The following is a 16,371-nucleotide window of genomic DNA, read 5'->3' on the forward strand; positions in this document are numbered from 1 at the left end:
TAGCACATTCATATGAGCTACAGAGAACATCTGAATACTGTTTATCAAATGATAAATACCCCTCCAGCTGTCATGTTGCATATAAAAGCCTGTTGTTGATCTTCCATTTCAGGAAGGAACAAAGTCAGTTTCCTAAAAGAGTGTATGTTCTTTGTACAGAATAGAACTGATGTCTTTCTCTCTAAGGTGCTGTTTTGAGTTAAGGTGGTACAAAGAAGGTGAGGAGAAACACAGAGAGGAGGGCACAATGCTCAGCAGAACATAATCTTCCACACTTTCCCCTGCCCTCCCCCAAACACTCACAGTTTACGTTTTCATCACACACCCTAACTTTTTGTCTTTGGTCCATAACCAGCGTCCTTCCAGCGAGAAGATGGCAGTGCTCAGGCAGCTGGCACTCCTGCTGTGGAAGAACTACACTTTGCAGGTGGGTCTGACCCTCGGGGACACTGTGGGAAGAAGGGGGTGCCCATCATGTGGGCACGTTGGGAGGCAGGGGCTCAGGGCAGAAGAGGAGGCTGGAGGAGGGGACAGCCCAGAGGGAGGGGGCTCTGTGAGCCTCGTGCCTCTGCCTCGCACTCCGTCAGCGTGTGCCTTCCATTTGTCTTTTAGAAGCGAAAGGTGCTGGTGACAGTCTTGGAACTCTTCCTGCCCTTGCTGTTTTCTGGGATCCTGATTTGGCTTCGCTTGAAGATCCAGTCAGAGAATGTGCCCAACGCCACCATATACCCTGGCCAGTCCATCCGGGAGCTGCCCCTGTTCTTCAGCTTCCCTCCTCCAGGAGATACCTGGGAACTTGCCTACATCCCATCCCAGAGTGTTGCTGTGAAGACTGTCACAGAGATGGCCAGAAGGACACTGGTGATCAACATGAGAGGTGAGGCGATATCACTGTGGGGTTCAAGGCCCAGGAGGCAGGGAGGAGCCCGGGTGAGGAGCCACACCAGCATCCAGACCCAGCATCTCCTGGCTGGCCATGTTGCTCTGGGGAAGTCCCTTGATTCCGTGTCATGTCTTATAAAACGAGGACCAGGGTTGTGAGGGCCATGTCAAGTAAATGTGTGACAGCTTTAGCAGCACTGGGCTCTGGAATCTCACCTCATTGTGTGGAAATAGGCATCCATATTCCCAAGGAGAGCGCTTTAATTACAAGGGCAAAGTGCATTTTGAGTGCACAGTGCCAGGAACCTTTTCTGCAATGTGGTTTTGGGAGGACAGCTCTAAAAAAGTCGTTAGGAAACCTGTTGAGGGACACTCCCAGTAAACGTGCCAGTTGCCTTTTCTAGCTCTTTGCTTTCAGGATAAAAAATATTACCCCTCTTTTTCCCCCTCTTGATTTTGGCATATACTTCCTGTGACTGGTTTAATTCAGTGCAGCAAACACTTCAGGAAAGGTCCTCGGTCCCTCACTAAGTGATTACAGTAAAACCCTTTATGTCGAATGGTATCTGGGTGATAGAGAAACAGTTTAATAAACTATACTTTAGTGTTTACTTGAATTTTTAAAACACACTATTATGGTTGTGAGAAAGAGAGGCTGACCCTGACCGCAGAACTTAGTGTAGGGGGCCGCCCACATGGAGGAGGGCTGTAGACTGGGCGTTGCCGCCAGCTCTGCTTCCAGCTCTCACCAGAAACCCAGGGCCAGCTGGGATGGCCAGGTTCTGCCCGTCCTCACAGCAGCCTGTCTCTCTGCCAAAACAAAAGCCTCCTCGAGTCTTAGGAAAGGTTTACAGAGCCCTAGAGAAACTTGTCAGTTTGCAGTCTTTTATCTGAAAATGACCTGAAACGTCCAGATTTTTCAAGTGGAGCAGACAATTGGGCAACGCACGGCTCCGCTGCTCTCCCACAGCTCGCGGCTTTCGCTCGGAGAAGGACTTTGAGGACTACATCAAGTACGACAACCACTCCTCCAACGTGCTGGCTGCCGTGGTGTTTGAGCACGCCTTCAATCACAGCAGGGACCCCCTGCCGCTGGCGGTGAGGACCCTGGCCCCTTGACAAAGCCGCACATCCTCCCCTCTGAACCAGTTCAGCCGGGAAAGTGCTCTGCTGGCCTGGGAGAGAATTCCCTACTTTCCTTTGGGACAAGTATCGCCATCTGGGTCCCCATGGAGGGAGCTTTGGTGACATTTTAGCCCATCAGGCCAGACAGTTTAGAAACCTCACCTGCCTGAAGAAAGTGGCCCTAGACTGTCACTGCAGGCCCCTTTATGTCCTCTCATATGAAAGGTACTCCTAGTCTCCAGGCCTCTTTAGATAGAGTCAGAGAGGATGGTTAGGAAAGTAGCAGATATTTGGGACTTGAATATGATGTGGCACTAAAATCTCTGTTAGGTATTTAAAACAAACAAAGAAAAAGAAAGTTATTTGCCTGCCAGATGACATTAAGACTGGGAAACTATCAAATCCCTCAGTGTTATTTTGGTCACCTTCCACCAATTATCACCGATGCCATGTTCTCAGAGTTCACATTGGCAAGAGAAGGGTGGCGAACAACACCCCAGAGGTGCCCTGTGGGGCTACCTGCCCCACTTACTCTGACATTCTGAGGCCCTGTAGACCTTGGTGGGGGCTGGGAGAGTGATGGGTTCTCAGTAATGAGAGTCCCCTGAACTCTCATTTGCTTTCTCTGTCAGGATCCCTCAGAGCAGTTGATTCTCTTTGTTTCCATAGGTGAAATACCACTTACGTTTCAGTTACACACGAAGAAATTACATGTGGACCCAAACAGGCTCGTCTTTTCTGAAAGAGACAGAGGGATGGCACACCTCTTCCCTTTTTCCACTTTTCCCAAACCCAGGACCGCGGGAACCTGCATCCCCTGATGGCGGAGAACCTGGTGAGAAGCACGTTTAGTGGCCACGTTACCACCTGAGGTGCTGACTGGTGATAATCACGTGGGGGGACCTGTCTTGCATTTCTCTGCAGAAATGCTTTTCAGGAATATTTGACCTTCTTCTTTGTAGGAGAAGGAAAAAAACATCCAGTAAAACTGGCTTCTGAAAGGCTAGTCTTTGAAAACGGCAGAGGCATTCTCCCTATTTCCTGGAAGACACGTGCTCTTGAATGAAACATTTGTATTTTGGTTTTTTGGAAGCTTCAGGTTGCACTGAGTCTTTTGAGCTTGGTCTTACATTTCGCTTCTCTCTCTGGCTGTCTCTGGGTACAGTTTCATAGGCTTTGTAAGCTCCATGGTCCTGGTGTAACTGTCATGGTTTAGTCGAGTCAATGGACGTTTGTGGAAGTTGGGTCTTGGCCAGCTGTGCCCTTGCAGTGCATGTTGGTCTGTCCCGTGTGACTTTGGCAGGCAGTTGGCATGTTTGTCTCCTTTGAGCTGTGGTTGCATCTTGGAACCGAGCTCAGAATGGCCAAAAAGTAACTGGGACCCAAGAGTAGACTTTGTCCTCAGGCCAAGACCCAACTGTGGGTTCTGGTGGTATCCAGGGTGTTGTGAAGAACACAGGATTCCACGGGCCTGCAGGAGGCAGAGCTTGTGTGAGGTTTAGATGGAAAGACACAGGAATGTCCCTAAACAGAACGCCAGGCAGGCAGTGGGATGTATCGCTAGTGCCAGGGCCTGTCACTAGCCTGTGTTCCAGGGCAAGGTTTTAAATCCAGAAGAGAGACTAAGGTGAGCAAGGTGAGGTGAGGTGTGCGAGGCCCCAGAATGAAGCCCTGGACAGGCCACCAACCGGGGACAGGAGAAGCTGCATCAGCTGTCATGCCTGCCACCTGTGGTCAGCAGCGAGAGAGATTGGCTACTGTGACCTGGGTGCTGGGCTGTCCCTTCTGTTTGTGGGGACAATTTCCTAAGCTTGGAAGGAACAGACAAAAGAAAAAGACCTTTTCTCAAAGGAAAGGACCAACAGATTTCGCTATGTACAAACTGGAAATTTACCAAAAAAGAAAAAAACGTAACACTGATTTTAAAAGCAGACAGGAGACTGGGGAACCATTTTGGCGAATGACAAAGGGTGACGATCCTCGTTCTTTAAAGGGCTGGTCAGTCTAGTCAGTTAGAAAAACACGAAGGCCCAAGAGGTGCGGCAAGGATGTGAGTGTGGCCCCCAGCAGGCACTGGGTAATGTAGCCTGGTGTTCTCCCCAGGCCACCCCTAATGTCCATACCTTAACACCCACTGCTTCCCCTGATAAGAACTTAGCCCCTGGGATAGTCTGAAAGATGGAGAAAAGCCACATGCACAAAGATGTTCACCATTGCTTTATTTATGGTCATAAAAATTTCAGCAATGGGAAATGATTGATTATAGAGTGATGGCTTCATTCCTCAGAGTATTGACAGCCACAGAAGTTGTGAGGATGAGGACCCTGCCGTAACTTGACAAAGCCTCGTGAGAGAGCAGTGGGAGAGAAAGCAGGCAGGATATTTCATAGAGGAGGCAGTGCAATGTTATGAAAAGACACTGACGTTGAAGCCAAAGAGACCAGGGTCGCATCTTAGCTGTGCCCCCTCACCAGTTGTGTGGCTCAACTCCCTGGCCTCAGTGGCCCCACCTCTCTGATGGGGATATCATTAGCTACTCTGCAGGTTTATTCTGAACAGGAGAACTAAAGCTCCACCCAGCAGAACAGTAGGTAATGTTAATTGAGCACCTACTATCACAAACCATAAAGAGACTTAAACCAAAGGGACACAGTAGAAACACACAGACATGGTAACCCTGTGTTGGGGTGTGGTTGGCATATTGATTTTCTCTTTTCTAGAGGCTGGAACCCAGGCATCTGACAGTTCCATGTTAGAGGACATTAGATGTTCTAAACGTCACTGTATTTTATGAATGAGGGTGCCCACGCCATCCAGACCTGCACTCCAAGTCCTACTCTGTCTTCCGGGCTCAGGCCTCAGGCACTCAGGCTGCCTTTTTCTCTCCTGAGGCTGTGCCTGCTCCTTCTTTAGGCTTGGTCTCTCCCAAGCGTAGTTCTGGACTAAAATACCATATCCCCAGTTTATCATCCCTCCCAGGCCCTTTCCACTTTAAGAATTTTGTTACAGACCACTTGGGGAGTCAAAAACGGCCCGCAGGGAGAACCACAAAGCACGTGAAGGTCTTACAGTAGGGGGCTTTGGGCTGTGGTGCCTGCCTCCCTGTGAGATGGTGACTCAAGGGTGGATGGAATTAAAGTTGCTAATCAGCTGGCCTCAAGATAGCAAAGTTATTATTGATTATCCCAGTGGGCCCAGCGTAATCACAAGGGTCCTTAAAAGTAGACAAGGGAGGCGGAATAGGTCAGAGAAAGACGTGACAACAGAAGCAGGATCAGAGAGATGCTGCTCGGCTGGCTTTGAAGGTGGAGGGAAGGACTGTGAGCCAAGGAATGAGGGCAACCCCTACAAACTAGAAGACTGAAGGAAACCTTAGGGGCATTAGATGATGTTGCGCCATGGTCTTGATTACCAGGAGACCCTGGTACAGCTCAGGGCATGCAGCTCTCTGAGCAAGCAGCACTCGTGATGTTGCTTTTCCGACACACGTTGACCCCATGTGCTGCAATGTCTTCTGGTCCTGCACTCAGGGTACATCCGAGAAGGCTTCCTGGCCGTGCAGCACGCTGTGGACAGAGCCATCATGCAGTACCACGCGAACGCCTCCACGCGCCAGCTGTTTGAGAAGCTCACCGTGATCGCAAAGAGGTTCCCTTACCCGCCTTTCATTTCGGACCCCTTTCTCGTCGCCATCCAGTACCAGCTCCCCCTGCTGCTCATGCTGAGTTTCACTTACACCTCACTCACCATTATCCGGGCTGTCGTGCAGGAAAAAGAGAAGAAACTGAAGGTGACCTCTTTACCTTTGGCTTTAAAACATTTTGGCAAGTTGGTTCTAGGCACAGGGCTGCTGTGGAGTGGTTGGGTCTCATGTCCTGTTGTCAGGCAGGGGCAGCTCCTGGATGTTGGGGCCACAAGAGCCGCTGGGCATGGGGCAGACTCCCACCCTGGCTCCAGCCCATCTCAGGCTTCTGTGAAGTCAAGCCTGGTATATCCAGATTTTAAAAGCCCTGATAAAGCACCATACTTGGTGTGCTGTACACTAAGGACTGAACATTGAAAAGACAGCATTTGGGATATATTGGGTTAAGTAAAATGTATTATTGAAATTAATTTCACTTGTTTCTTTTAACTTTTTTGATGTTGCTACTATAAAACCCTAAATTATATATGTGGCTTGCATTCTGTTTCTATTGAACAGAACCACTCTAGAGAGTAGGTCAACACAAAGTGTTTAAATATGTGGCTGAGCAGAAAGCTAACTAACTTTGCACATAGATCAAGGACAACTGTAGTTCTAGCCTGTTGGGCACAAGGTAGTGTGGAATTTAAAAATATCAAATGTTACTCTAAGGGAAGATCATTGACTTATTGAGTACACCTGAACAAATAGTGTCACCTGTAAACTCATACCAATGACACTAGCAAAAGTATCCCAAATTTGTGTGAAATTCCTCCTTTGGCAGTGTCTGCAGTGCCAGTGACATGACAAAGTGTCTTCAGTGGCACCATATCTGTGATTCTGGAGCTTTTAAACTGCTGCAAACAAGGGGCTGGGGGACTGATGAGAGGTGGCTGCTGTCTGCTGCGGCCCCTTAAATGACTTTGATCAAATGGTGCGATATTGGAGTGGACAATGAAGTGGTTCAGAAAAACAGTATTTGTGCACACACATGCCTACAGATAGGTTGATCAAACTGATGTGGCAAAATGGTAAGTGATTACTGAATCTAAGTGGTGAGTGTATGGGACCATTGTACCAATCTTCGCATTTTTCTGGAGGTTTGAAATTGTATATAAGCAGCTGGAAGATCAGCCGAGTTTGGCGCCTGGCATGTAGAAGACACTTAATCAACCCTGGTCCCCTCCTCTAGACCAGCACTGTCCAGTGGAACATTCTGCCATGATAAACATATCCTGTGTCTGCTGTCCACTCGGGTCACCACTGGGCACTTGTTGTTAGCATGACTGAGGAGCTGAATTTTTAGTTTTAATTAATTTCAGTTTAAATAACCACATATGACCTGTATTGGATGGCACAGCTTTAGGTGTCCCGTCCCATGTCCCCCCAACACTGGCGAGGAAGGCCTGTCCTTGGCATCACTAAACTCCCGTCCTTCCTGCAGGGGGTGCCCCTCACAACAAAAGTCTAGACCCGTCATTTCAGAATAGCAGGAGGTGAGGCAGAGCCTCTGGCTTCTAGAGCGTTCCCACAGCATCTGTTGGTCCTGAAACAGCTCTGGGGCCACATTTCACAGCAAGGACATTAGTGTGGTTGGTAACCCGTAGAGTCTCTCTACTAGACAGTGGAGGGGCCGGGCTCTGCTCTCCTGACTCAGAACCCCAGTGCCAGTAGCCACACCACGTGGCTTCTTGGGCACAGTTGGGTATCTGGAGAAGACCAAGCACAGACCAAGAGTTTGGGATTGCTCCATAGAATGAAGAGTTCATTAGCTTCATCAGCACAGATTGAGCCCACGTCAGGCCCTGACTGAATCACAGAGGCAGTCATGGCTGGACCTCAGCTCCCTCCCTGGTGGGCCCAGTGGAGGAGACAGACGAAGTCTTAGCTCTAAGTGAGGGAGAGCAAGGCAGCTGCTGAGTAGAGGTCAAGGGAGCACACTAGGGTGATGGGGAGAGGTGGGCTGTGCTGGCGGGGGAGCAGGGAAGGTGTCCTGCAGATGTACAACACCATGCATCTGCACAGACACCCACACACTCAAAGGCTTTAAGGAAAGTCAGTGTGAGGAAGGCGCCAGGACCTGGTGTGGCAGGCAGTGGGCGCCCAACCCAGCGGGAGTGTCAGAGCATGTGTCACTCTCTCCCCCAGGAGTATATGCGCATGATGGGGCTCAGCAGCTGGCTGCACTGGAGTGCTTGGTTCCTCCTTTTCTTCCTCTTCCTCCTCATTGCCGTCTCCTTCATGACCTTGCTTTTCTGCGTCAAGGTGAGTGTGGCTTCGAGAGAGGGTCTGATGTGAAGAGCATGGCGTTCAACAGGAGAGCCAGAGGCAGCTGTAACACCACCAGGGCGCTCCCAAGACTCCATCTGTACGGATTTCAGGGGAAGTCTGCCCTTCAGTAGAGAGGACAGTGGCCTTCTCACTCACTCAGTGTAGCCCCATCTCCCATCCTTACCACTTTCATTTGTGGCCAGGAATGTTTAAGACTCTTCCTGGTTTTGTCTCCACCTTCCCTGCCACACCTGTCCATGCTGACTGATGGGATGGGACGCTGTGCAGGTGAAGAAGAATGTGGCAGTGCTCAGACACAGTGACCCCTCACTGGTGCTGGTCTTCCTGGTGTGCTTTGCCATCTCCTCCATCTCCTTCAGCTTCATGGTCAGCACTTTCTTTAGCAAAGGTGAGTCATCCTGCCCCCCCGGGAACAGAGGACAATGGGGTGATCCAAATCTCAGAAAACTGGGTGGTTTTGTTTGGGATGAGTAGAAATAACCCAGAGACTTCGAGGGGGAGGGGGTTGTACTCTGTGCTTTCCTTTGGATTCCATTTTCTGGGTGTTGAAGTACATGCCTGAATAGTTCTGTTAAGAAAGCTCAATGAGTGATTAATTCTTTTTGACTTTATGTCTGTAGATATCTTTATTTTGCCCTCACTCCTGAGTAATATTTTGGTTGCATATAAAATTCTCCATGGATGGCTATTTCCCTTGGCAGTTTGATAATGTCTTACTACCATTGGATATCCATTATTGTTGGGGAGAAGTCTCCTGACAGTCTAGGTGTGATTTTTCTTTACTTATGAATGTTTTGATATGAGGAATCACGTCCTTTTTCAGTTCTACAAAATTTCAGTTAGATATTGATCAGATTCTGCTGTACATTATTGCCATCGTTCTCTTCAATTAGATCTTTGTTGGAGCCCTTCAGTATGTTCTTCATGTCTAACTTCTTTCTTTTTTTATTGCGATAAAATACACATAACATAAAATTTACCACCTTAACCATTTTAAGTGTACAGTTCAGTAGTATCAAGCACATTTATATTGTGCAGCCATCGCCACCATCCATCTCCAGAACTATTTTCATCCTCCCACTGAAATTCTGTCTCCATTAAACAACAATTCCCCATTCACCCCTCCCTCTAGCCCCCTGGAAACTACCGTTATAGTTTCTATATAGCCTCTATAAATTTGACTCCTCTAGGTACCTCAGGTAAGTGGAATCATACAGTATACAGTATTTATCTTTTTGTGACTGGCTTATTTCAATTTGCATAATGTCTTCAGGGTTCGTCCATGTTGTAGCATATGTCAGAATTTCCTTCCTTTTTAGGGCTGAATAATAATATTCCATTGTATGTATATACCACATCTTGGTTATCCATGCATCCATCAATGGACACTTGGGTTGCTTCCATGTTTTAGCTATTGTGAATAATGCTGCTATACAAATATCTTTTAGAGATCCTGCTTTCACTTCTTTTGGGTACATACCCAGAAGTTGAATTGCTGGATCATATGGTAATTCTATTTTTAATTTTTTGAGGAATAGCCATACTGTTTTCCATAGTGGCTTTGCCTTTTTATGCCAGAGTCCAGCTCCAGCAGAGTCCAGGTTCCTGAGGGAGAGACGGAGTCAGCGCAGTGAAAGAGGGGATGTGAGACTTGAGTCGGTGCAATCAAGTCTGTCTTTACTGTGCACAAGTGTCGTTTTTATATTTTTCAGGATTAGTACAGAAATAGCTCTACAAATATTCTCAGAGAGATAAGGAAGTACAAAGCAAGTCTGTCTTTACTGGTTTTTACAGCGTTTTTATATCTTTTTTAGCAGGGGATAAATATAGCAATACAGATGTTCTTGCAGAGTAAACCAAAAAGCAATTATTGATAAGTATAATCTTACAGGGAACAGAGTTAACTTTTAGGGGGGGCAGAGGTTAACTACCTTTTCCTGCACAAAAGCGACTTCAGCAATTAAGAAAAGACTTCTACAATGTTCCGCCGAACACATGCAGGGGAACAATACACTTTTCAACAACTAACACATGGAGGAACAGTCTAATCAACCACAGAGGAAGAGGTACATCCACTCCCACCAGGGAAACTGGGGGAAGAGCAAAACATCAACCAGAAGGAGGCAGCTGCTTTGATCTAAATACTCTCTTCAGTACGAACCCCTCATTAGGGAGAAAAGTTCTCCCACTATCTATGTGCATCAGGGGGAACTTGCCCCTTGCGATATTCTGAAGGCTATGCAGGTGGTCACGTGTTTTTCTCAGTACCAACCCCGCGAGGGGAGCATGCTCTTTTCTCTAAAGCGGCCATCTGGAAAATTACAGCATGAGTAGGAAAATGGGGTATAAGACAAAGGGAAGAAAAACAAGTTTTTAAAGTTCAGCATAGCTTGGGGGAAGGCCAGCTTTTCATTTTCTTGCGGAGGGGCACCCTGCACCCCTCTGCTCTTCTTGATCGGCTGGACCCTGTCAAACAGCCGATCAAATGCTGCCTCGGCCCCCAGCATTTTTACATTCCCACCAGCAGTGTACAATGGTTCCAGTTTCTCCACATCCTCACCAATGCTTGTTATTTTCTGGGTTTTTTTATAGTAACCATCTTATTGGGTGTGAGGTGGTATCTCTCAGTCTTTCCTTCATGTCCCTTGACTTCTTTTTCATACTTTAAAAAATCTCTTAGTGCTGAGTTCTCTGTGAATTCCTTGGAGTTGTCTTCCAATTCCCTAATTCTCTCTTTGACTGTGTATGTTCTAGAATGTATCTCATCAATTGAGATTTTTTTCTATGAATGTATTTATGTTTTATCAACTACCTAGTTGCTTCTTGTATGTATCCAGTTATTCTTGTTTCTTTATCCATTTTTGTGAGAAAAAATCCTTTTTTTTTTTTGAGGAAGTTTAGCCTTGAGCTAGCGTCTGTTGCCAATCCTCCTCTTTTTTGCTGAGAAAGACTGGCCCTGAGCTAACATCCATGCCCATCTTCCTCTACTTTGTATGTGGGACGCCTGCCACAGCATGGCTTGACAAGCAGTGTGTAGGTCTTCACCTGGGATCCACAGCGGCGAACTCTGGGCCGCTGAAACAGAACGTGCAAACTTAACTGCTGTGCCAGCAGGCCGGCCCCAAAGTCCTTCTTTTTTTAATGGAAGCATTTCTTCATTTACTCCTGAAAATCCTTGACATTCTTATTTTGAGGTCTTTCTCTTTTCTACTTACACTCATTCCCTTGGAGAGCTTTAACATGTGGTTAATTCCCAAATTTAGATCTCCAGCTTAGGCTTCTCTCCTAAAATTCAGAATCATACTCAACAATTTCCCTGAGATGCTCAATATGCACCTCAATCAGAGCATGTCCAAACCTGAATTCCTGATCTTATCCTCAAAACCTCATTCCTCCATCTCTGTTAGTGGCACTCCATCCTTCCAGTTGCTCACACTAAAAACCTTGGAATCATCCTCGACTCCTCTCTTCCTCTCTCATCCGGCTCCATGTCTGGTTCACAAGTCCTGTTGGCAATAATGTCAAGATACACCTGAACTGCAACCGCTTCTCACCTCCTCCACGGCCTGACCCTGGCCAAAGCCGCCATCATCATTGGCCTGGTTTATGGTGATGGTCTCATCACTGGTCTCCCTACTTCTGCCCTTGCCACCCTTCAGTTCCCAATGTAACCAGTAGTATGATCCTCTGAAAATGTAAGCCAGAGCCTGTCACTCTTCTGCTCAAATCCTCCTGTGACTGTGGGTCTCAGAGGAAAAGCTGAAGCCGCTGCCCAGCCCAGGCCTCGCCTGCTGCTGCTCTCCACCCACTTGCTCCAGTCCCGCCACACTCCCTTCTCATGGCTCTTGCCTCTGCCTAGGTCTCAAAGTGCAGTCCATGGACTCTTGGGGGTCCCTAAGGCCCTTAAGGGGGTTCACAAAATCAAAACTATGTTTGTAATAAGACCAAGATGTCATTTGCCTTTTCTACCATGTTGACACATACCCTCACAGTACAAAAGCATCAGTGTAAAACCGCCAGCCATGGGCACAAAGCCAGACAGGCCTCAAACTGTACCAGATGTCATGTTCTTCACCACCACACGCTCCAGGAAACAAACAAAAAAATGCAAGTCTCCCTCAAGAATGTCCTTGATGGAGCAGTAAAAATTGATTTTATTAAACTTCAACTCTTAAGTATAGTTTTTTAATATTCTGTGTGATGAAAGGGGATGTCCACATAGAGTTGCATGCTGAAGTAGTTTCATCGTAGTGTGATTATCTCCAGGGAAAGCACGTATGCGAGCAGTTGTTTGAGTTGTCAGCTAAACTAGCTGCTTTGTTCATGGAACACCATTTTTGCTCAAAAGAACAATTATCGGATTATAGTCTTTCATACTTGAGTATTTGCCAGACATTTTCTCACAGATGGGCTGTCTTTTAAGGAAAACAACTGACAGTATCTTATGTTAATTACAAAATTCGAGCTTTCAAGCAAAAAATAGAATTTTGTGAACTTGAATCTACTACTGTAAGCTTCCCAGAGTTTTTTATGAGATTGGTGATAATATCCCCAATGTGATTTTTTTAATGTTTAATGAAATGTGTCAACATTTGGAAGATCTGCATTGCTCAACAAGCAGTGTTTTCCAAATGACCAATGCATCATGTTACAAAATCATGCGAGAGTAATAACCCATTCACAATGCAAGATAGACCACTGGATTTTCATGTAACAGATTATGAAAAGGTCCTTAGTTACTTTTATTCCACATGGCACCTAAACTAATCTTTAAGAAACTACCACTTAGTGAGTGGTAGTTGAATGGTGTAGTATCAAAAAAGAATATCCACAAAGATCTGAAAAGGCTATTCAAATACCTCTCCCTTTTCCAACTACTCATCTTTGTGAAGCTGGATTTTCTTCATGTACTTCACCCAAAACAAGGTACAGTCATCCCTTGATATCCACAGTGTGTTGGTTCTGGGAGCCCCCAAGGATACTCAAGTCTTTCTTTTTTTTTTTGAGGAAGATTAGCCCTGAGCTAACGTCTGCTGCCAATCCTCCTCTTTTTGCTGAGGAAGACTGGCCCTGAGCTAACATCCATGCCCATCTTCCTCTACTTTTGTATGTGGGATGCCTACCACAGCATGGCTTGCCAAGCGTGGCATGTCCACACCCGGGATCTGAACTGGTGAACCCCTGGGCCGCCGAAGTGGAACGTGCGCACTTAACCACTGTGCCAACTGGCCGGCCCCTGAAGTCTCTCATATAAAATGGCATAGTATTTGCATAGAACCTACACACATCCTCCTATATACTTTAAATCATCTTTAGATTATTTATAGTACCTGATACAATGTAAATGCTACATAAATAGTTGTTATACTGTATTGGTATTTAGGTTTAGGGAATAATGACAAGACAATAAAGTCTGTATGTGTTCGGTACAGACACAACCATCATAGGCCTTTCAGCACATGGTTGGTTGAATCTGAGGATGCGGAACTCACATATACAGAGGGCTGACTGTGATACAACAGAGTGAATGCAGAAGCAGATATGAGAATCCAGCTGTAATCTGTTTAATGAGATGTTACACAGTGCCGCTCTTCTCACTAAATTGTGGGAAATATAGTTGTTTTCCATAAAAATATTTATGTTAACTTGTGATGGGTTTAAATTTTTTAGTATTTCTAATACTAAGAATATATACACACATATATATGAATAAATAACTCACATCAACAAAAGTTCTTTCACATCCTTAAAAATTTTTAAGGGCAGGGGCCAGCCCCGTGGCGCAGCGGTTAAGTGCGCACGTTCCACTTCGGCAGCCCGCGGTTTACCAGTTCAGATCCCGGGTGCAGACATGGCACCGCTTGGCAAGCCATGCTGTGGCAGGCGTCCCACATATAAAGTGGAGGAAGATGGGCATGGATGTTAGCTCAGGGCCAGTCTTCCTCGGAAAAAAGAGGAGGATTGGCAGATGTTAGCTCAGGGCTAATCGTCCTCAAAAAGAAAAATTTTAAGGGCATAGAGGGGTCTTGAGACCAAAGCATTTGAGGGTTCAGCATGGACTAAAACCCCACAGTTCTCCCCACACCTCCACGACCCAGTCCTCACCTCTTTGAGGTCTTTCCCACGTGTCACCTTCTCATCAAAGCCTTCCTTGGCCACCTGGTTACAATCACATCCCCCAGCCCAGGGGACATCTTGTCCCACTCTTGTCCCCCTCGTTGCTATGCATGGGGCTGCCCCATCCAGCACATTCTCTTACTTGCTGTTTCCTGTCTGTGTCCCCACGGGATTATAAGCTCCAGGAGGGGAGGGGGTTTGTCTGTTTTGTTTGTGACAGTCTCCCTGGGGCCTGGAACAGCTTGGTACAGAGTAGATGCTCAGCAAGTGAACGAGTGAATGAGATGGGGCAGACCAGGGAAGAAGGAGGGCTGGGGGAAGGGGGTATGTCAGGTACACAATATCAAGGCAACAGGGGCTGAAGTCTGCAGGAGAGGGCTGGAGAAAATACTGGGTTCCCCAGGACATGGAGGACATGTGCAGCCCTGGGCAGGGCCACATTCCCTAGGGCATGTGCCCCCATAACAAGGAAGAGGCAATGGGCTGAGCCTGGAGTCCCCCAGTACTGGGGCTTATGTCCCTGTGTTGATGGCTGATGCCTTTGTTTGGATGGAGCACAGGCTCCCTTGTGAACATGTTCTTGCAAATATTCTTACATGTTCTTAGCATACTTATCTTCCTCTCTCCACCTGTAGCCAACATGGCAGCAGCCATAGGGGGCTTCCTCTACTTCTTCACCTACATCCCGTATTTCTTTGTTGCTCCTCGATACAACTGGATGACTCTTAGCCAGAAGCTCTTCTCCTGTCTCCTGTCCAATGTTGCCATGGCAATGGGAGCCCAGCTCGTAGGAAAATTTGAAGCAAAAGGTGAGTATTTTCCTTTTCACAAGCTGCCCTTACTGTTTCAGTTACACTGAGAGAGTCTAAGCAGAGGTGCCTCCCACATTCAGACTCCGGCTTTGGTAACAAACAGGCACATCAGGACAGCTAAAGGAGCTGCGCTTTTGGAAGACAGGTCCTCGGTGATTGTGCAGACCGGGAGGCATGACAGGAGCCATAGGGGAGGTGGGTCACAGCACAGTTCAGAAGACAGAGGGTTAAAGTCCAGTCCAGTGTGACATCGGCCACCACTTGGCCAGAGTTAATCCCAGCTTTGGGTTCCACTTGAGGCCCAGCCTGGATCCCAGCTGTTACTGCAAGAAAACCCTGGACGTGAGGATCCACATCTGCCCATGGTGGGATTCAGCTTGATGACCTCTGAGTCTCTTCCTGCCTCTTGAGGCATTCTGAATTATGACACCAGAGGCCTCAAAGTCTGCAGGTTTTGATTCACTCCTAGCTCTTGGTAAAGTGGTAGAATTAGCATCTCCCCCTCTTCCTGCTCCCCAGTACCTCCTTCAGTAATTGGCAACCAGGGCAGGGAGGCCTGAGAGAGAAACAAGTGACAGATCAGATCATTATTTTCTTGATTTTTCTGAACTTTCCTGATTTTTAAGATATGATGCGGGTCGAATACACACTGCTTTGGACTGGCTTTTGCCTGTGGACCCCCACTTTGCAAACTCTGCAGTAGCCACTCAGATTTCAATGGATGAGTCAAGCCTGCTCCTCTAAAGGGATGAGAGGGCACCTAACCCCTCACCCCCTGGGAAATCTCTGGAGAGGGAGAGCTCGCCTCCTAGGAGAAGCCCTCATTCATTTCCTGATCACGCAAACCCTTCTCCAGGAAGGGCCTTGGAGAGGTGAATGGACTCAGGCCCAGCCCTGCCTCTCTCTCACTTGCTTTGGGTCTAAGAGGAGGCATAAGGGGTGAGGATGAGTTTCTGCGTGACTGATGTGCTGGCATCCATCTCCCTGGAGCTTCTGCGGGTTGTTCTGGCCCTAGTAGCAGGAGGTGAAATATAATCTCCCTTCTGAATGCCTCACCTGTGTGCATTTTAAGAGCATCTTGGCCCTGCCCCATTCAGATGGACCTTTTTTCAGGCTGAGTGCTGTCATTTGTTCCAGCCATGCAATTCCTAGCTGATGGAGCTTCCTAGTGATGGGGTATGGAAGAAGGTAGGTGGGTGGCCACAGGAACCTTCAGTGTGGCTTTATCTTTAGTTAGAATTTTTTCTTCAATTGGCAATGTCTTCTAACACTTTGGCTTTTAACTACATGTATTTCTGTGTTTGGTAGCGTGTGATAAAATGTAGACCTTTTAAATGCCCAGTCCCTTCCAGGATTCAAATACTTTTTAAAAAGCCACTTACAAAGAGGAATCTAACTATATGGCACCTTTGTTTTTCAAAGTTCTATACCAAATGTTCTTAAAACAGACAAATTTCTAGT

General features: G+C 47.0%; 1 protein-coding gene across 4 annotated transcripts in view; it reads left to right on the top strand.

The window, feature by feature from the left end:
• Positions 1-16,371, top strand: part of ABCA3 (ATP binding cassette subfamily A member 3) — a 52,038-nt gene that overhangs the window by 8,603 nt on the left and 27,064 nt on the right. For 2 of the 4 annotated variants that reach the window (XM_044746973.2, XM_044746974.2), the window contains 8 exons: positions 356-427; positions 613-877; positions 1,853-1,980; positions 2,677-2,842; positions 5,538-5,797; positions 7,838-7,954; positions 8,249-8,369; positions 14,734-14,907. In XM_044746973.2, coding sequence (XP_044602908.2) covers positions 374-427; positions 613-877; positions 1,853-1,980; positions 2,677-2,842; positions 5,538-5,797; positions 7,838-7,954; positions 8,249-8,369; positions 14,734-14,907 — 1,285 coding nt within the window. In that variant the 5' untranslated portion in view covers positions 356-373. Of the gene's footprint in view, positions 1-105; positions 219-355; positions 428-612; positions 878-1,852; positions 1,981-2,676; positions 2,843-5,537; positions 5,798-7,837; positions 7,955-8,248; positions 8,370-14,733; positions 14,908-16,371 lie in introns of those variants that run through there. The other 2 variants (XM_070485179.1, XM_070485180.1) reach the window with 2 other exon arrangements.

The sequence above is a fragment of the Equus asinus genome, chromosome 14 (genome assembly GCF_041296235.1).
Source record: "Equus asinus isolate D_3611 breed Donkey chromosome 14, EquAss-T2T_v2, whole genome shotgun sequence".
Lineage (NCBI taxonomy): Eukaryota > Metazoa > Chordata > Mammalia > Perissodactyla > Equidae > Equus > Equus asinus.